Source organism: Ahaetulla prasina, chromosome 1, assembly GCF_028640845.1.
Source record: "Ahaetulla prasina isolate Xishuangbanna chromosome 1, ASM2864084v1, whole genome shotgun sequence".
NCBI lineage: Eukaryota > Metazoa > Chordata > Lepidosauria > Squamata > Colubridae > Ahaetulla > Ahaetulla prasina.
Genome location: NC_080539.1, coordinates 286022061 through 286043402, shown reverse-complemented (window position 1 = coordinate 286043402; position 21342 = coordinate 286022061). Strand labels below are relative to the sequence as shown.

Sequence of the window (21342 nt, the reverse complement as noted above, 5' to 3'; positions counted from 1 at the left end):
ATGATCTTTTAAAATTAAACTGGTATTTTATTAAGACATTTTCATAAAACAAGCCTATCATATCTGGGTTGCAAAATCTGGAAGATCACCTGATAGCAGCAATAAGACTGTAATCTTATATAGACAGAGATATAAATATATAGATGTATGCACACACACACACACACACATATATATATATACATATATATTATCTAGGAAGAAGCCACTTACAGTATAATAGATAATTTCAAACTTTCCATTTAAGGTCTATCTAATTTCTTGGGTTGGGAGATTCAAGAATCATTTAGGCCTACTCCTAGCATTACCTCAAAAAAAGGTAGCCTTGTTTAATGATGGTCTCATTTAGTAACTGTTGTAGGTGTACTATAAAGGTGTAATGGGGATGAAAAAGTAACTGTATGGCCAACCCTCACATTTAGTTCCTTCACAGGTCTGTAAAGCAAAGGGAATCTGAAATAAGATCATAAGCATCGTTGTGGCTTCACTGAGTGACCCCTTTACTTAAACACCAAGTTGCCTGTCCCAACTGTAGTCACTAAAGAGGACTACCTTTAATTAGATTTAACTACTAAAAATTAATACTTTTGATTTAACACAATAGCTACATATTCTGAGTTTTATATTTTATATTTTACTAATTCCTTGTATGATTGAGTTTTTTAAACTATTTTATTTGTAATGGAATCACACCAGTCTGATCACTTTAACTACTGGGATAAGCATCACACCTTTTAACTGCACATTTGGATTTGTCTAGATAAAACCAGTACTGTGGACTGAACTCTGCTTGTTCCTGTCCTAGCTTTCTTGTTTACATATTAAATAAGGATGTGCTCTGCCTATTTTTACTTATACAAGTCTTGTCACCTGAAGAAGCCAATTTCCTAGGTATAGTTCTCCAATTATATTAGAGGTTGTGGATACAATATAGTGATAATATATACAAAAGTAGCCCTTTGGTGACCTTTTGTCTTCAGAATAGATCAAACAAATTCCTCCTTAGCTCAGGATGACTTTTAATGTTCTATTTCCTGTAACTGTTTCAAGGAGTATATATTCATCCTTTAAATACAGATATGATTGTATCTGCAAGCTCTGATGTGAAAGCAAACACAATATTTTAAGAGTAGTCCATTGCTTTGTGGCTAACTCCAAAAAGTCTACTTTTTTCTTATCTCAATAAAAGACTAATATTTTAAGCACATTATGGAAAAACTGGCAAAGTACCCTGGTGATTAGTTATGAACTCATAAACATACCTCTCCCCTCTGTCTCATTCCCCAGCAGTTTTGTAATTGTTTTTCAACTACACTGCAAAAAAGTTGAAATTATAAATGACTTTTGGATGGACGTCTTAATAAATGAAGTGGATGATAGCAAGTTAAAGCATGTCAGCGCTCTTTCCCTCACTGCTGAGTTTGCACCATGGGCATCAAATGCCTGGGAGTTACAGATAAGACCCTCCAGTTCATAGAATGTAGCTGTTTCCTCATGATCTGGTTTGAAAAAAAGGTACTAGCAGCCAGGCTAAAGGCCCACTAAAGCCCACAGCACAACTTCACCTATCTAACACCACCAGCCACTTCTGGGAGGACCACACGTGTTGTTAATGAGGGTTTGGTGTTTTCATTTAAGGAACAAATACAGGCAGCAAGTCCACCCAATATATCTCAAACACTTTGTGATTTGGATGTTTATTTAGTTAAAGTCTATGGAAATTAGAGTATGGCCTCGCTAATTAAGAGTCCTTTTTAAAATTCGGTTTTCACACTGCACTTCCAAACAAAGACATCATTTTAGCAATGAGCCTAAGAAATTGCACTATATGAAGTTTCCCATCTTGGTGGTTAGTTATGGATTAGGAGAGGTAGAGCAAAGAGTTGGGACAAATGATGGAATAAGCTACTGGTTTTCATTATTTAGAATAGAATAGAATAGAATTTTTTATTGGCCAAGTGTGATTGGACACACAAGGAATTTGTCTTGGTGCATATGCTCTCAGTGTACATAAAAGATTTACATTTTGTACATTTAATAATAATAATAATAATAATAATAATAATAATAATAATAATGATGATGATGATGATGATGATGATGATGATGATGATGATGATGATGATGTTTTAATTTGTATACTGCCCTTCTTCCGAAGGACTCAGGGCGGTGAACAGGCAAATAAAATACAAACAGAAACATACATCATAATTAAAACAACCCTTAAAAAACTGATTCAAGTATGCCAGAAATTTAAAATAACATTATACCCCATACAAATTACAACAATTTAAAACCCACAATTAAAATTTAAAATTTAAAATTTAAAATCAGGCCAGTCCAGCCATATGGAATAAATAGGTTTTAAGTTCACGGCGAAAGGTCCTAAGGTCAGGTAGTTGTCGAAGCCCGGGGGGAAGCTCGTTCCACAGGGTAGGAGCCCCCACAGAGAAGGCCCTCCCCCTGGGGGCCACCAGTCGACATTGTTTGGCTGACAGCACCCTGAGGAGTCCCTCTCTGTGGGAACGCACCGGACGCTGGGAGATAGAGGCCGGCAGTAGGCGGTCCCGTAAGTAGCCCGGTCCTAAGCCATGGAGCGCTTTAAAGGTGGTAACCAATACCTTGAAGCGCACCCAGAAAATGACAGGTAGCCAGTGCAGTCTGCGCAGGATAGGTGTTACGTGGGAGCTCCGAACCGCTCCCTCAATAACCCGCGCAGCCGCATTCTGGACTAGCTGAAGTCTCCAGGTGCTCTTCAAGGGGAGCCCCATGTAGAGAGCATTGCAGTAGTCGAGACGAGAAGTAACGAGAGCATGAGTGACCATGCATAGGGCATCCCGGTCCAGGAAGGGACGCAACTGGCGGATCAGGTGAACCTGATAAAAAGCTCTCCTGGAGACGGTCGCCAAATGATCTTCAAAGGACAACCGACCATCCAGGAGCACGCCCAAGTTGCGTACCTTCTCCATCGGGGCCAACAACTCGCCCCCGATAGACAGCCGCATCTGCAGCTGACTGTACCGAAGTGCCGGCATCCACAACCACTCCGTCTTGGAGGGATTAAGTTTGAGCCTGTTCCTCCCCATCCAGACCCGTACGGCTTCCAAACACCGGGACAGCACTTTGACAGCTTCACTGGGGTGGCCCGGGGTGGAAAAGTACAGCTGGGTGTCATCAGCGTACAGTTTGTATCTCACCCCAAAGCCACTGATGATCTCACCCAGCGGCTTCATATAGATGTTGAACAGGAGGGGTGAGAGAATCGATCCCTGCGGCACCCCACTCGTGAGGCGCCTCGGAGTCGATCTCTGCCCCCCTGTCAACACCGTCTGCATCCGGTCAGAGAGGTAGGAGGAGAACCACCGATAAACGGTGCCTCCCACTCCAAACCCCTCCAACCGGCGCAGCAGGATACCATGGTCGATGGTATCAAAAGCCGCTGAGAGGTCTAATAGGACCAGGGCAGAGGAATAACCCCTATCCCTGGCCCTCCAGAGATCATCCACCAGCGCGACCAAAGCTGTCTCCGTACTGTATCCGGGCCGAAAGCCGGACTGGAACGGGTCTAGATAGACAGCTTCATCCAGGGGTAGCTGACATGCCACCGCACGCTCTACAACCTTCGCCGTAAAGCGAAGATTGGAGACTGGCCGGTAATTCCCTAAAACAGCTGGGTCCAGGGAAGGCTTCTTGAGGAGGGGTCTCACCACCGCCTCTTTCAAGGCAGCGGGAAAGACCCCCTCCCGCAAAGAAGCATTTGCAATCCCCCGGAGCCAGCCTCGTGTCACCTCCTGTGTAGCCAGTACTAACCAGGAGGGGCACGGATCCAGTAAACATGTGGTGGCATTCAGCCTACCCAGCAACCTGTTCTCTTTTTAAAAATTTCCCATTGCATTGTTTTACTCATATGCAAAAGATTTTTTTCCCCAGTGATTATCCATGTTCTAGATACAAACAGGGAGGTTGGCAGGTGCCTTAGTAGTTACCAAAATGCATTTAGACCTGAATTAACAAGTCTCCATTTTTAGATTTTGCCATTAAGAAATCCTAGACATGTAAATCTGTATAAGGTAACCCTCTATATTTGGATACTTTGCCACTAAGCCACGTGTTATCCACAAATGACTATGGAATTAAATTAAAAAGCACTAACTGGTACTCATGAGATAGCTTCCCCAAGCTGCTGGGTGCGTGCCAGGAGAAGTCTGGCCCTTTAAGAAACCAACTCAGTCGTGAGAGATGCTGCTGCTGCTCAGGCTTGCTTAAATTCCCAAGTGTCCAGTTAAGAAATAGACAGCTGTCTCTTTAAATGTCATTTCCTCCCATTGTATTTGAATCGTGATCAGGAAAGAGGATGTGAAACCAGAGAGGCTCGGAGGAGAGACTATCAGGGTTGGCTTCAATAATTGTGTAGTAGCAATAATAGCAGCTACGGCGGCCCCGACCCGGGTCATAATGAAGGCGGAGGAGCCAGGGATGCTCCGCGCTACCTCCGCAGTGCAGGAAGCTCACTCCAGGCAGACGACCTAATCCAGGCAGCGAGCAGACTCCGGGATAAGCACAGCGGTGACAGCTGAGCGCCAGAAGCAGCGGCAGCGGCAGCGGGCTCTTCCCAGCGGCCAGTCGCGCAACGCGAGCGGGAGGAGCGTCCCGAGGATGGGCGCGTAGCTCCGAAGGGATCGCCTCGCCTGCCCAGACAGCTCCGGAGCGCGTGCGGCTAGGGGGCCGCGGTCCGTCTAGTCCTTGCCCGCGCGCCGCCAGACACCCCCCCCTCGGCGTTACAGGCGGGCCACCCCTGTGGATGTCATTGAGGGTGGAGGTGCAGCTCTGCTCGCCGCCGCCGCCCCCCCCGCCGAGGCATTCGGGAGCTGCCAGCCTTTGTAGGGGCTAGACCTCGTCACGGTCAAGCCGAGAGTCACGACGACGGCCGTCGCCGCTACAAAGGAGCGACCCCTGCCAATGTCATCATCGGCCATCGAAAGGAAGAGCCTCGAGCCCTCCGAGTAAGTCGTGGCCGCTCGCCCGCTCTTTGGGGCTCCTTTACTCAGTGCCAACTTTCCCGGAGGGAGACGCGATCGCGTTGTGCGGGACTGGAGCGGGCGGGCGGCGTTGGGGGGAGGAAGCCCTGGAACGGCAGCTTTAGGCGCTGCCGGGGCTGGAGAGGAGGGCGTCGGAGGGCAACACAATAGGGCTGCCGCTTGTTTTTTTCTCTTCGCTTTCAAAGACGCGCCTGCCGCCGCCGCTCCCCGCTTGGGACGGAGTGGGCAGTGTGGCCCTCCGCTTTGCTAGACCTCGTCGGCTCGTGTCGAGCGCTGCCTTCTTCAGAGGCTGGCAAGAGCATAGAGACGCGCCGAAGTTCCCCCTATTTTTGACCCGGGAGATAAATTGCCCGAAACCTCAGACTTGCTACCAAGCTCCTATTGAGAGTAGGAGCTGGAAGGGGACCGGCGGCCGGTAGTTTCTTCTGACCTGGAGGTTTAAGGGCGGCGGCAGCTGAAAGCGATTTCAGAGAGAGAGAGAGAGAGAAAGAGAGAGAGAGAGAGAGATGGGGAACCGAATACTTGGTGATAGGCTGCGTGGTTTCTTTCCTTTCTCTCTCCTCGCTGCCTGCCCAGTTTAACGATCTGATTAGATTAGAGTGATCGAGGCTATTATCAGATGACTGCTCAGCGTCTCAATTGTCAAAATGCAAACCAGTTTGAAACTACAACACGTTGTAGCGTCTCAGAAACTGCCAGGCGCCGACTTCTTGTCACATTCTTAGTTTGGATTAGCGTAGAAGTTATAAAATGCTCGAAGTATTAACAAAATTAAGTAAGGTTTTCTGGTGAATTTCTTACAAGAATCATGTTACTAGGATTTCCAAAGGAATGCCGATATCTGCAATTACTACGATTGTTGGTTACTAAATCACTGGCGTTGAACTTGGGTTTTAAAGCTGCAATGCTTTTCACGCTTATTTGGGAGTTACTTCTAAGTATATACACGTGCATAATATATGGCTATTCTTACCGGATAACTGCAATTTTATTAATTTCTGGGATGGAAAAGTTGTTATCCAACATCTTGCTTTAATAGAATATACGTTTTAAAGACATGATCAACTGTTTCATGGAGATGGAGAAATAATGTATTTGGTTATTAAAGTAATACGATGGGGGAAGGAGAGAACATTGGATGGAGGAGGTGGGGAAACTTTAGAAACCAACTCCTAGCCACCACCCATTTGGAGAAACAGGTTAGTTGTTTTCAACAGGGGTTACCCTGAAAGCACTTTGATTAGATCAATAGTTTACTTTATTTGGATAAAATATTTTATATAAATAAATGCATTATAGAAAATTAACAAACCCTTTCTGTATTTCTTACCATTGATTATTCCTGTTTCCTATCTTCCCCTGTACTTCAGTGTTCTGAGTTATACTTTAGGCTCCAATCCTATACTCCAACTTCAGCCCACAAAACTGAATGAGATTTTATTATTGAGAAGTGCTAATTTTCTGTTACAAATATCCAAAACAAGAAATTTATTACTATAGCATCTACAGTCTAAAACATTAAAAAATATGAGAAATTCATTCAGAATTCAAAATAATGGAATGAAAGTGCTTTTAAAGCATTTATCAAACAAAAAGGTATGAACTTAAGATAATGGAAGTAAATTAAAAATGTTAAAAGTGCTTCACTTCTTTGTTTTTCTGCTATTTATATGGGCCTACAAGAAATACTGGTACCTTTTGCTACTTGATTTCATTGAACTGAATAAGTGATTTGCTTACTACCATTTTTTAAGTCCATGGATGTTATCCTAATGGGATATTTTTTTAAAAAAAAATAATTGTGTACAGTATTAGATAAGCAGATGACTAATATTAAAAATTTTAGTTTTAATCTTTCGGAAACATATACTACTGAGCTGTATATGGACAGTCTCCACTGCAAGAGCTAAAAAGGATTTAATATAGAAACATTTGTTTATAAGTTTGGAATAAAATAGGATATTTGTTTTTATAATACCAATTAATATTTTAATGTGAAGTATCTGAAAACTTGAGCATCTGTCAATACTTAATCATTTACTTCCTGATTAAACTAGAAATTCTTTTTTCAAAGGTTTTGAAAAAGTGTATTTATTTTTCATAGAGCCAAAAGATTATAATTGAAAGGATCTTATTTGGCCACTTTTCTATTCAGTACTATTCAGTTCATTGAAATCAATTCCCTAGTCACTGCAAAAATTAATTTTGATTTAAATTAAAGCAACCCTGACAATTATCTATCCAGTCTCTGTTGAAGACATCCAGCAAACCACCTCCCAATTAATTTCCCTAATTTATATGCAATAAAAATGGTATGTAGGAGTCAAAATGAGCATATTTAATATAAAAACTATATTTAGCAATATAGCCAAAGTATAGGGAGAATGTTATTAATAGTTTGATTAGAATGTAAATTATTGTCATTAATTTTGAAAATCTGAGTCTTTCTCTTCAAGACTTATGAGCTAAAGGTTAAGTGTGTGTTAAAATATCTTACTTTGAGTTGCTGACTGCAGGCTGCCAGTATTGCACTTGGGAATTAATTCTCAACAGCAGCTATACAATAGAATATCAAGGGAGCAAAGCAGGTAGCAAGAAGATAATAGAGTAACATTAAAAATGTCTTACTCCTCTCTCTTATTTAATCATGACTTTTCAGCTTACTGAGGAAGGAATTGCTGCTTAGTAAATATAGTAAGCCTCTCCTGTAATCATTCTACCAAATAGTTTTTAACTGAATATTATTCTATTGCTCCTTTGTACACTGCTTTCTTCTCATTTGGGCAGAACAGCAGAATAATAACAGTAGTAGTACTAATAGTGAGAGCCAGAAATTGGGAGACTGTAAGTTCTAGTTCCACTTTGGGCACACAGCTAGTTGGGTGTCCTTAGGCCAAGCTCACCCTTGCCCTAGAAAGAAGGCAATGTCAAACCACTTCTGAAAATCTTGCCAAGAAAACTGCAGTGACTTGTCTAGACAATCACCTGGGAGTCTACACCGATTTGAAAGCCCAGAAAAGAAAAAAAGAGGAAAGAAAGTATCTGTAGTACCCTTCAGTATTACCCTTCCATGAAATTAACAACCTTCAGTGAAATATTTCAGAGGTCTCAGGGTGATAACTAAGATGTTTTTGGGGGAAAGGATTTTTACACATTATAAGATTTTCTTATGATGAAAATGCTACACAGGGTTCAAAGTGAGTATATGTTACTAATACACAAGAAACTACTGCAGTTGATCCAATAAATATTATATGGAATCACACTTTCTATTTACAGTACTTTAGGCAGAGTCGGCCTACTCTGCCCTGTACTATCACTGAGTGAAAGTATGTGAGATTAGAAAAGCCCCCAACCTCACAGACTTTACAAAGGCTTAGAATTTATGATTTCACTGAGCTCACAGGTGTTGACAGAGTAATAACTGTTAGCTAAATGTAAGTTTCTTTGAATTGTTTCATTTGACTTTAAACCATACTGATTTTTTATTGAAGTGGACAGTATTTAAATAATTATATAAATAAATAGCATATTGCCGATAACCTTCATTTTGGCCAATGCAGAATACCATATACTATATTTTTACTCAGAATACTGTAAATTTTTATGAGACCAAAGAGGAAGATCCCATCCTTTTTCACAAACAATTTTTCTATATTTCATTATCAAATATTCAGTATTCCAGAACTGCTTCACAGAACTTTTGGGAGATACAGCCCTTTAGATTTGCCTTTAACTATTATTTTAATGATTCAGGTTTTAAAACTTCATTAAACACAAAACTCTTCCCCTTCTTTCTTAGTGGCCCAACTCTGGGTTCTGTTGTTTTTTATTTCCAGAATTTGCTATGAGGAGCAGTGGTTAATATAATTCCATAATATCAATATGGGCTATGAAGTTGCTTAATTTTCTTTTACTTCATTTAAGCAGTATATTGTCTGTAAGATTAATGTTCCAAAGAAAAAAGATTTGCAGATTCTGCTCTTACAGAATGGGCCATCTACAAATGATAATATGCAAGCCCATTCACATTTTCTTTCCTATATATGTTTATTAATATGTTTAAAGGCTTTTTACAATAAATCTACAGGGGACTTAAACAGCAATCTTACTAAATAAAACTCATCCTAAATGCAATGTTATATTTAGTAAAATCTTTCTGTTATATTTACTAGTCAGTTAAATTTAATGATTTACATGATTATTTTAAGAACAAATAACTGAGAGTGTAATAATTTTCCACATTAAAATAAAGTAATAAAGCAGTGACTAAAATGCCATTGCTTACCTCCATTTCTTATTAAATAATTCCTTAAATATTCAGTGCTGTGGTTGGCAATGTAGGAAAGGAAAGCAGATAGAAAAAAATATTTTAGAAATAGGATTGCCCTTTGTTCTAAGATTTTTATACAATGTACATTTAATTATTACAGAACAAGACCACATAGGGAAACCATTAGACACCCATTTTCACTCAGCTCAGAAGTATGACACAGTTTCTATTCAATAAAATGTTGAGGTTTTTTATAAGTAGTTGACTTAAAATGCCTGCATTTTGTTTATTAATTTAAAAAATTAACGATGTGTTCCTGATATTAAAGTAATACAACAAAAATAATATGTTTATCAACATTTTCCATTCTTGTTTATCTTTTTATTATGAAGTATATCACAGACAATATATATCCTGCAGGGAAATACTGATTTGTAGTTATGAAATTGGGTTTTTCTAGTTGTACAGAACCATATACAGTAAGTTTAGTTTTTTTAAAAATGTTTAATTTATACAGCTTCTGCAGTAATGAGGAATGGCTAAAGATCATGCAAGCCATTTTAGTCCCACCATCATTGAAGTTTTCTTAGCTTTTCCTCTCCTTTTCCATGCATTCCCACTATCACCACCACTATTCCTCATTTCTGAATGTGTCAGCCTGGAGGAATACAATCCCACTTTAACAAAAAGGCAAGCTGAGATGGTCACAATTTCAAATTCTATACCCAAAGCTATATCCTCATCTGCTATTGTAGAAAATGGCTGAGTCTTCTATACCCCGTTCTGTCTTGAGCAGGATAGAATTTTGGTTCTAATTAGACTCTCTGCAGGTAGGAATGATTGCTTTGATTTGTTTCAACCAGGGAGCCAGTAGATGAGGTGCTCCAAATCCCCCCTTCCTTGTTAACATGCGGAGGTTGTCAGCAAAACATTGGGGATCGATACTTCCTTAAAGCCATTGACCAGTACTGGCATGAAGATTGTCTGAGCTGTGACTTATGTGGGTGCCGACTTGGAGAAGTTGGAAGGAGACTATATTATAAACTGGGCAGAAAGCTCTGTCGAAGAGACTATCTCAGGTAAGCTACTCGTTCCTCATCCCTTTGCCCTGCTGATAGTTTTCTCTCACAATTCTTTAGGACAATGTGTCTCAACTGCAGCAATTTTAAGATGCATAGACTTTAACTCCAAGAATTCCCAGCCAGAGTTAAAGTCCATGCATCTTAAAGTTACTGAGGTTGAGAAACATTGCTTTAGAACAAAGCAAGGATTACCTACAAAATTTGAGTACATTGGGCTTAGCTTGGCTGAAACAACATATATGGTTGTTTGAAAGGAACTAGTCTCAAAACCTAACTTAGATAAGCCTTTTGCCAGATTAGCCTGAAAAGAGGGACTCTTTTAGCAAAGTCTGATTTGCTAGAAAGGGAGGCTGAAAAAATATCCAATCCTTGAAAGTAATGTTAGAATGACAGGGTTACAGACACAAAGAGCAAAAGAGGCAGAATCATGACAGAGGGCCTATGAGTCTTAAGACTGAAGAGCAAATGAATGTTCAAGACATGAAGGTAGGGGGATAATAAGTGTTGTCAGTTGCTCTGGGCTTTGCAAAAAATATGGTTCAGGATTTCAAATTGATAAAATGGATCAATAATATTAATTCAAGGCAGACCAACTAATCACTTGCCTTTATACAGTCTCAATGGTTTCTATTAATTTAGTACTCCCCACACAGTCTTATTTAGTGGGCCACTGATTTCAGTAAGAAAAATATAACTCTGGAACAAGAATATAGTGTGAATAAATTTTAAGTACAAGTAATCTTCGATTTACAACCATTCATTTAGTAACCGTTCAAAGTTACAACAGCACTGAAAAAAGTGACACGACTGTTTTTCACACTTACAGCTATTGCAGCATCCCTGGGGTCACTTGATTAAAACTTGTATGCTTGGCAACCGGTATGGATTTATGACAGCTGTAGTGTCCCACTGTCATATGATCACCTTTTGCCACCTTCTGACAAGAAAAGTCAAGGGTGGGGGTGGGGGAATCCAGATTCACTTACAACTGTGTTACTAACTTAACAACTGCAGTGATTCACTTAACTGTGGCAAGAAAGATCCTAAAATGGGGCAAAATTCACTTAACAACTATCTTGTTAGCAGTGGAAATTTTGGGTTCAGTTGTGGACATAAGTCAAGAACTACCTGAATGTGTATTGAGCTTCCAATGAACATGCCACTAGGCCTTTAAAAGGCCCTATGTTTTTTCCCCGAACTGAATAGTTGAAAACCAAAGCTAAATGAACAAACAATATTCATAGCATTCAAATTCAAAAAATTAACCAATATTTAATTACAATGTTAAAATTGCATTACTGCATCAAGAAATTTTATTCTCTCTTAATAACTAATTCAGAGTGGAGGGATGGGAATAAAAGTGCTAATTTACTGACTTATTTTTATATTTGTCTACCACTTCTCACTATTTAGAAATCTTAAAGCAGTACATTTTAAACCTTTTTTCCAGCATCTTGTTTGAATAAAGGACTAGCTTTACATAACATAATCTGAAGCAAACTTCCAGAAAAATTCAATACCCTCAGAGGATTTTATCCTATTTCTCTGGCTGAATATTTTCTGAGATGGTAGAAAATCTGGATGTTAAGTTAATGTATTTCCATAACTTGTAATTGGGTATGTCCTGACTTTTCACACTATAATTTGACACTATGTCAATTATTTGCATCTTCTTAATGAAGTGTTTCATAGATATAGACTGCTCAACCATGTTTTGTTTAATTTGTAATTCAAATATAGTACAGTAAGTATAGTATAATAGTGTAGTGTAATGTATACGTGTATAGTAGTCTATAGTATAGTAGGTTATAGTATAGTATATAGTATATAGTATAGTGTATAGTGTATAGTATAGTGTATAGTATAGTATATGATATGGTACAGTACACTACAGTGCAATATATACCGTCTGTCATTTTTTAAGACAATATTAGTTTCTTTATGTATTATATTACAAACTAAAAGGTTACATTTAGAAAAACACTCATATCTTAACAGGCATTGTACTATTGCTTTGGACAAGTAAACAGTGCCATCTCTTGGAAGGCAAGGGAGAAACATATCATTTTCATGCTGAGAATTATTGTCCCTGGCCCTATATTTAGTTTACAACAATATTTGAAATTAATAATCTTGTTCCAAAATTAATATTAACACACGGCATATTTTACTGATATAATAAGTATGCCTAATGGAATATAATACAAAAATATACAAGTAGTCATTGACTTGCAACCATAATTGAGCCAGGAACTATGGTCATCAATTGTGCTGGTTATTAGGCAGATCTCTGCATGACCATGACTGATACTACAACTGATATTTTTTTTGCTGCAGTCATTAAATAGATATGGCAGTTGTGACAGCACTATCAATAGCACTTAGACTTAAATACCGCTTCACAATGCTTTACAGCCCTCTGAGTGATTTACAAGGTCAACATATTGCCCCCAACAATTTGGGTCCCCATTTTATGGACCTCAGAAAAATGAAAGGCTGAATCAATCTTGAACCAGTCAAGATCGAACTCCTGGCAGGGGGCAGACTTAGCCTGCAATATGCATTCTAACCATTGCACCATCATGGCTCAACTGTAATGTGAATGCTGTGGTTGTAAAATGAATGCCATGATCTTTAAGTGAATCCATTGTCTACAATGGGTGTTTTTTGCTGGAAGCCAGAAGCAAATGCCAATTTCTGGCAAAAAAAAAATGTGGTCACAAAAATGCAGGACTCTGCAAACAGTGGTAAAAATAGACCAATTGCCAAGGGCCAAAAATATAATCACATGAACATGAGTGGTGTGGGTGTGTGGGTATCTTCAAATCTTAAGTCTAAGTCTTGGAGAAGTGTGTTGTAACTTTGATTGATTACTTAATGACTGATCAAAGTTACAATGGACTTGAAAAAAAGTTAAGTCCTATCCTCAAAGTTATGACTGCCACATCACCCTCACAGTGTTGCAGATGCATTCAGATGCTTGACAACTGACTTGCATTTACATCCAGTTGCAGCATCCCAGAGTCATGTGACTGCATTTTGCAATTTTTTTTTGCCATTTTCCAGCAAAAAAAACACCCATTCGATAAAATGGATTAGGACTTACAACTACAATTTGGTTAACAATCACAATGACCCACTTAAAAATGGTTGTAAAGTCAAGTACATTGACATGGTGACTTGTCTTATGACTGCAATGACGTACAACCAAAATTCCAAATTAAATGATGATCGTAAGTAAAGGACTACTTGCATCTGCTTGTGTTAACATACAACCAGGAATTATACAAAGCATGATGGATTTTACAATTCTGTAATGTGCATAAGAACATGGCACGTTATGCTAAGCATTATTTGTAAAAATACTTTTAAGACAGTGGTGGGTTGTCCCGGTTCAGTCCGGTTCTTGCAAACTGGTAGTAAAAGCATTGGGAGGCTCTGCCCACTACCTGGTCAACATCTTAGATGAACTGCGCATGTGCATAAGTTTCTACGCATGCACAGAAGTATGCGTGCGCGAGCAAAGCAAGCTCCCATTGCGAACCAGTAATAAAGGTAAGTAGAACCCACCTGTTTTAAGACCGATCATGACCATCTGGTACTGATGTGAAGATCAATCCTAAGCAATCTGTACACCAAATTCATTATCATTCTACTTAATGTTTCCATAAATGTTTGATTTAAAGTCAAATTCAAATTTGCATCCGGTTAACAATTCAACTATTTTAATTTTGATTACTCAATGATCAATCAACCTGCAGAAGATTTTTAAGGGTCAATCAGAAGAAGGCAAATTAAGAATAGAAACTATTTCCAAACTCTTTTGAGATCCTATTTTAATATTGGAAAGCTGAGCTGACCCCATCAGCTATGATGCAGTTGAAAATATTGTAACATTTTTTGTTTGCTTGCTTACTTGCTTTGTCAAGATGCTATGGCTAAATTTCTCCAATGGATGCTAAGCTCTTGTGGACTATGACATGTCCTTAGTGATCATGGTACTATAGGTAGTCCTTATTAGGTGACCACAAAGGAACAGCAACTCAGTTAAGCAAAGCATTAGTTAAATGAAATCGCTAATGTGCTTACAATATTACTTTAGGAGTCCTTTACAGATCTGCAGAGAGCATAATTACATGGATTAATCAAAAAGTTTACCAGTATCATAATTGCAAATAGTCATTATTTATTTATTTACATTCCACCTTTATTATTTTTACAAATAATTCAAGGCACTGAACATGCTTAATTCTCCTTTCTCTTCCTATTTTCGACACAACCCTGTAAAGTGAATTGGGCTGAGAGAGGGACAGGCCCCAAGTCACCCAGATGCCTTTCATGGTTAAGGGAGGACTTGAATTGAATTGAATTAAACAGGACAGTCAATAAATTGGGACTATCTGTATAATTTGTTCCCTCTTTGTGCTTTCTTTTCCATCCTCCCAGAACTTCAGACTATCCACATGTTTGCTTAAAGTTCTAATAAAATAAGTTCTAATTAAATAAAAACACTTAGCTTTATGTTAAATCCACTTTGTTAAAATGGATTATGGAACATTAACCTTGGACCTTTTTTCCCCCAAAGGCTTTTTGGCCAAGATGGTCTCTGTGCCTCCTGTGAGAAGAGAATCCGAGCCTATGAGATGACCATGAGAGTAAAGGACAAAGTGTACCATCTGGAATGCTTCAAGTGTGCTGCTTGCCAGAAACATTTTTGCGTTGGTGACAGATACCTTCTCATAAACTCAGATATAGTATGTGAGCAAGACATCTATGAGTGGACTAAGATCAATGGGATGATATAACTCACTTGTGCCTCATAGTCTCAAATACATTTCATGAGTGACATATATTTTTGGCTATGGTGAGGTTATTGCTCACATCTATATTCTTTCTTTAAGGAAGGGGGAAATGGAACAGAATACATAGGCATTGTATCTAATAAAATAAGTGATGATTGAATAAAAGGCAACGTTATTTCTTTTAGCAAATATACTGTGATAATAAACTGACATTATTAGAGGTATTGATCAAAACTAGAGCAACAATAAAAAGCAACAATGGATACTTTTAAAATGAAGTGTGATTGGTAACTTTGTGGATTTATCTTCTCTAACCTGGTACTTTTCAGATGAATTGTGTCTACAAATCCCTAGAAATCTAGCAATTGTTGTCCTAAGACATCTGACACATGCTGGCTTCAAGGGTAGCCTTAACACTCACAGACAAAAATGTTCAATTAAATTTTGCTTATTTCATATGTATCTGGAGCATAATCCCAGCACTAATATTAAATGTAAGAGCATCAGGAGAATTATTTGTCTGAAGAAAAAGGGGCCTCCAAATCAGTGTAGCCCCCCGCTCTTTTAATGATACTCTTTTTGAAAATGAAAATATAATTTTTGTTCCAGTGCAAAAGATGATACCTCATCAGATATAATTAAATCCTTGTGAGTTAAATCCATGAGAGTTAATGGCATGTAACTGGGGAGGGAGGATAGACTGCAGCCTTAAATGGTAATTATTTTAAATAATGAAGATGGATAGCTACCTTCTGTTAATATTGTTGGGAAGTGAGGATTTTCACTACTCCTTTCTATACAATTTTTTTTAAGTTCTTCAACTATTTTATTAGAAAATGTAAATACATTGTTGTATGTAGTAAGATACTGGAGACCTAATTAAATAGATTTGATCTAAGAGTTGTGACATTTTTCATTTAATATACTGGCAGCTTTTTTATTATCATTTTAGGGCAATAAATATATAGTTCTTGTATGGCTCATTTATTTGTACACAGAGTATCTTCCTTTGAGCTCAGATTTTGTTTGACAATTTAACAACACTGTTAATCTCACTGTATTAAATAGATTCAAAGGAGAAAATTTAAATCTTCCTAATAATAGAAGAGGTTGACTTCCCCAATCTTTTGGGGATGCAACCATTATTTATCCTTTGATTGCTATATACATTGCAATAAATATTGTAGGTGCCTCTCACATTAATTTGTGATGTGACTAGTCATGACTAAAGTCATGAATTATTTGACTTCTCTATGTTCCCTACATATGCCACCTAAAATTGTTTAGATTATTAAAATGAGATGATGCTTTAGCTGTGATTCCGTTATTATTCTTGCATTTTGAGAACAGAAACATTTGCAAAGTGATCCCTGACATGAAGCAATGCACATCAGCTTTCACATCTTTCCAGAGCAGCCTTATTATGCATGTTGATACGGAATTAAGTTTTTCAGTATTCAGTGAGACTATATTTTCTACAAAGTATACTTAGGATTGTAATTATTTTTTCTTTATTCATTCTTTAACAGTTACTTTCAGAATTATGAAGCGCTAATGCAGCTTTAATAACCACCCCTTAATTCATCCATGAAGAGTAGATAACTTGCTATTTTTCTTGAAACTGAAACACATGTGTTTGAACTGGACACAAAGGCTGCGTGCAGTTCAATTATTTAGTACAACCCCCTGAATAAGCATTAAAGAAATTCTGGTGTAATCTTGCCATTAATTTTATGTAAGCAGAAAGGTTCAGTTATAGCAGAATTCATGGTGATTAATAAGTCATGCTAAAAACATGAATTTCCAACAAATTGATATATTTATTGTGGAGTGGAAGCTCTACCCATTGTTTAGAGAAACAATGTCTTGATGGGATATTATGAGATGAAGTTTTTAGTGAAACAAACAAAATTGAACAGGAAAGTGGAATTGAAATTGAACAGATTCAGATATCAATCTAAAATGTCTTGGGCATTGTACTTAAATTTGTAAAATCTGCTAACTACTAATGTTTTATTTGGGGTAGTAGTTACTTACCAATATGTCACCATTTACATCTGTACTAAAAAGACAGCCAAATAATTTTGCCTACAGATATAAAGTCCTGATATCCCATACATTCTTGGAGGAAAGAAAACTGACAGAGAAAGTCACCCATTCTGCAGAAATATCTTATTTACCAAATAAGGTAATTTTTCCCTCCGCCCTCCAAAAATTACCTTCCAGTCGGAATCTTACATCAGCTGAAAAGAATTTAAATTACTGAAAAAAGAATAGTTATAATGCAGAAATTGTTGCAAAAGTGGCTGCTGAAAAAATTGACCCCTTAAAATTATACATTGGTTCAGAGAAGATGCTTCCCTTGTGAATTTTAATCTTTTTGTAGTTCCATAATAGGGTTTCTCTCTCTTTTCTCTTTCCTTGTACAGTTACTACATACCTACTTTTTATCTTTGTCCAGTCCATTCCATTTCACTTTCTGTCCCTTCTAGGTATGTCCTCATAGCTATTCTTTTTGTTGTTGTTAGTGCTTTTATTAGACGAAGTATATTTGTGTGTGAGAGAGTGTCAGTGTGACAGAGACTGAAAGAAAGGTTTGTGCATCAAAAGGAAAAATAATATTCGTGATATACTGATGGGAATTTCAGCTAATTTTAATTCTGTTGTTCTAGTTCTTCTTTGTCCTTGGCCTATCCAATTTTAATTGTGGATTGATAAATAGATGAGGATGTCACCTGCAGTTTATGAATTATGGTGAGCAAAGATTGGTTTCAGTCAGAGTTAGTAAGCCTAGGTTGGCAAGAAAGGGAAACTGGCACATTACAGGGTTTTTTTGTCTGTCTGTCTGTCTGTCTGTCTATCTGTCTCTGTGTGAATATAGTAAGCAAATTTTCTAGGGAAAAAATAAGATTTTCTCACAGATTTAGTTATCTTCACATGTCTTGAGAAATTAGTGAACTTATTAAAATTAACATGAATTGCATTCCTCTATATACTTGTTATGGCAAAGTCATGATGAATCATGGTTTCCATTGATCTGTATGAAAATAATATTTATAAAAGAAGCACTATCACAACAAAGGTATTTTGGAGAAATTCATTTTTTTAAGTTTCATTAAACAGCTAATTAAACCATACTAAATGAAGTCAGTTAACAGCGAAACGGACATGGATACTGGATTACATTATATTTTGTCTGAATTCAATACAAGTTTTAAAAGCCTATCCATTTTTTTTATTGTCCCCATTATTCAATGTCATGCTTTGAAGATGAGAGCATTACCTGCAGTATTACTTTTTCCTCTGTCTCCTTGGTTGGAGAAAATGTACCATAACGAAACATAATGGAACTTTTAAATAGACAGCATAAATGTAGAGCAGTTATTAATATAAGGCTGGCTAAAATAGCTGTCTTTGTGTCTCTGTTCCCTTTCTCAAGGTAACATTGAGTTCTAAAAATTATTGTAGCCTAAGATCATATAATTTGAATTCTGCATACAGCAGCACAAAATACCATCTGCCAAATTCATAGCATTACACTGGTTAGAAAAGAATATTGTAAACATTAATTTATATAACTGCATTCTAGTAATATAAATCACAAATTAAAAACACTTTGAATGTTATGTACGTTATCTTCCTGTTCCTGAATAACTTTTTATTAGAATACTAGTTAAGTTTCCATCCTTTACATATATATGCTAGAATATAGATTGCCTAGGACTGAAGTCTTAAAAAGAAAACAGTTCATTAAGCCTCTTAATTGGTTACACTGAATAATTAGTCACTTCAAAACTTATGTATTTAAATAGTAATCTACAAAAGTGCTAGCATGGTATAGTATAACAATGTTTAGTTGGCATCTCCATATATAGTATGTTAGTTTAATATTTAACCTTTTTAGTGAATGCTGGCTGCAGTGTAGGCAAAATCAAATAGACAATTCATTTTTTTGTTCGCTGTAAGAAAATGAAATACTTCATACCTGCTCTGTAACAAAAATAATTTATGCAATAATCAGTGAAAAATATTTTAGGCAGAGTTTTATTATACTATGTATTTTTATAATGGAATGATTTAAATTAAGGATAGGTTTATATAAATTAGGCTAGCATGTTGTGAGAAGCCAGTTTTTGTCCTATAAACCATTATTTTCTGTATCTAAAAACCTATAAATAAATTTTGTTTCTTAATGCTGTTCTTCTGTCATTTTGAAAGGACCCTTAAGTACTTTATAATTTCAGATTAAAATTACATTTGATTTTAAATAGATAAAGTTACTATAAAATCTTGCTGAATGTTACTGCCTATTGATGTTAAAAAATAATCTGAGACCTTATAACAAATACATGAGTTTCTGTTTAAAGGAGGGATTATCAAAGAGTCTCTCCAGATTCTTCTTCATATAAGAAGAAATAAACACCAAGATCTTAAATTGTCTCCTATATAATTGGCAACCAGGAATAAGCTTCATCTAATACCTGTACCTTACATTAACCAAGATCCTAGTCATTGAATTTTGCATTAAAAGTAGTAGTGCCTTTTCCTAGAACCGAGTGCACATTGCTAATAAAGAACTTTATTTTATATCAAATCTTTAAAGATTAGCACAGCATCATTTCTTCCTCAGTTGCTTGACTTTGTCATAGGGTTGGTATTGGACAGATTTTAGTTCTGAGGGATTTCAACTTTGTCTTTCTGGAAAACACGGAATTTCTCATGAATTTATGGCTCCCATGACAACCAAACGCCTGTTTCAGGTGATCGTGGTCTGACCCATATAGATGACCAAATGTTAGACCTGTTTTTTATGTAGCTAAAATAAGATCTGAGGGTGGAGGACATTTCCATTTGTTATGTGTCATGGAGAAGTATAGAACTTTCATGAATAAATTTGCAGTTGATTGTATGATCAGACCAAAGGCACAAGGTCACTGATGTGCCTATATGAAGAGAAGACTTCCTCTTTTCACAAACATCTAACATATAGCCCTCCCACACATACAACAAAAATTATCTATCTGATATGTACATGATACCTTCATAATAATAAAAAAGGAACTAGAGAAGACACATGAACAAAACAACACAATACCCTTCCTGGATATTGGCATTATCAGGGAAAATGACAGCAAATAAAAATGCAAGTCTGTTAGAAAACAACCCAATATACTAACCAAGTGTTCCAGAGTAATAACCCAGACTCCTAGAAGAGGAACTGAGTGAGAACATTATTCAGATAAGTACAACTACATTGCAACAATCCAGAATACCAGAAAAAGGAAACATGCTGCCTCTACCACAACCTCCAACAAAATGGATATTTACGCAACTTTAACAAAAAGTGCCTGACCATTCAAACCACAATACCACAATCAACAAAAGTTATGAAAATAATAAGATTACAATGAATCAAAACATTTCAGAAAGAACTAATAGACTATTATAATCATATAAACCAACTAGTGTTCTGGAACATCTTAAGTAGACCAAAAGACAAGGGAAAAAAAACAAGAGGGTTTTCCTTCTTTTGCTGTTATATAATATTTCATTAATAAATCTATAAAACTTTATATTTAATTTTTTTTAATTGAAAAGGTTTTATAAAACTTCCCCCCCTTTCCCCCGTCCCCGCTCCCTTCACAAACCTCCCTCCCCCCTCCCCCCCTTCCCTGACTTCCGAGAACAAACACAAGGTATAGTTAAAAATAAAACAAGCATATGCTAAAAATTTTCCCTCCTAACTCAATTACAACTCTAATCAATTCCTAACTTCCCCCAAAACAATCAGAAATAATACATCCTGTAATGTATCTTTAAATGTTTTGGCGGGAAAAAAGCACGTTGCTGATTGGTTGAAGCCTCCGGCTAAGCTGTATTTAAAGAGAGGTTTTTCCCAGCCCGAGTTGCTGGGTTCACCATATAGTAAAGAGCTGTTGTCACTATCCTGGTCTCCTGCCTCGTTATTGCCCGAATCTAACACTGGCGACGAAGGTGGGATCTCGAGGCTAAGAGCGCCAGGAAAAGAGCTGAACTCACCAGGAAGACGCGAACCCAGCAAAACAAGGGCGGAAAGCAGCGATGTCCGGCTACACACCGCCAGCGCCATTCGACCCAGCTAAGGAGAAATGGGGGTCATACATGGC

The 21342-nt window shown here is 37.4% G+C and overlaps 1 protein-coding gene across 1 annotated transcript; it reads left to right on the top strand.

Annotated features, from left to right (window-relative positions):
* The first annotated feature begins 4388 nt into the window (after positions 1-4388).
* LMO2 (LIM domain only 2) lies at positions 4389-19389 on the top strand. Its single transcript, XM_058161618.1, has 3 exons — positions 4389-5003; positions 10176-10391; positions 14980-19389. The coding sequence occupies exons 1-3, from the start codon at positions 4960-4962 to the stop codon at positions 15197-15199; spliced, it is 480 nt and encodes a 159-aa protein (XP_058017601.1). The 5' UTR covers positions 4389-4959; the 3' UTR covers positions 15200-19389.
* The last annotated feature ends 1953 nt before the right edge of the window (positions 19390-21342 follow it).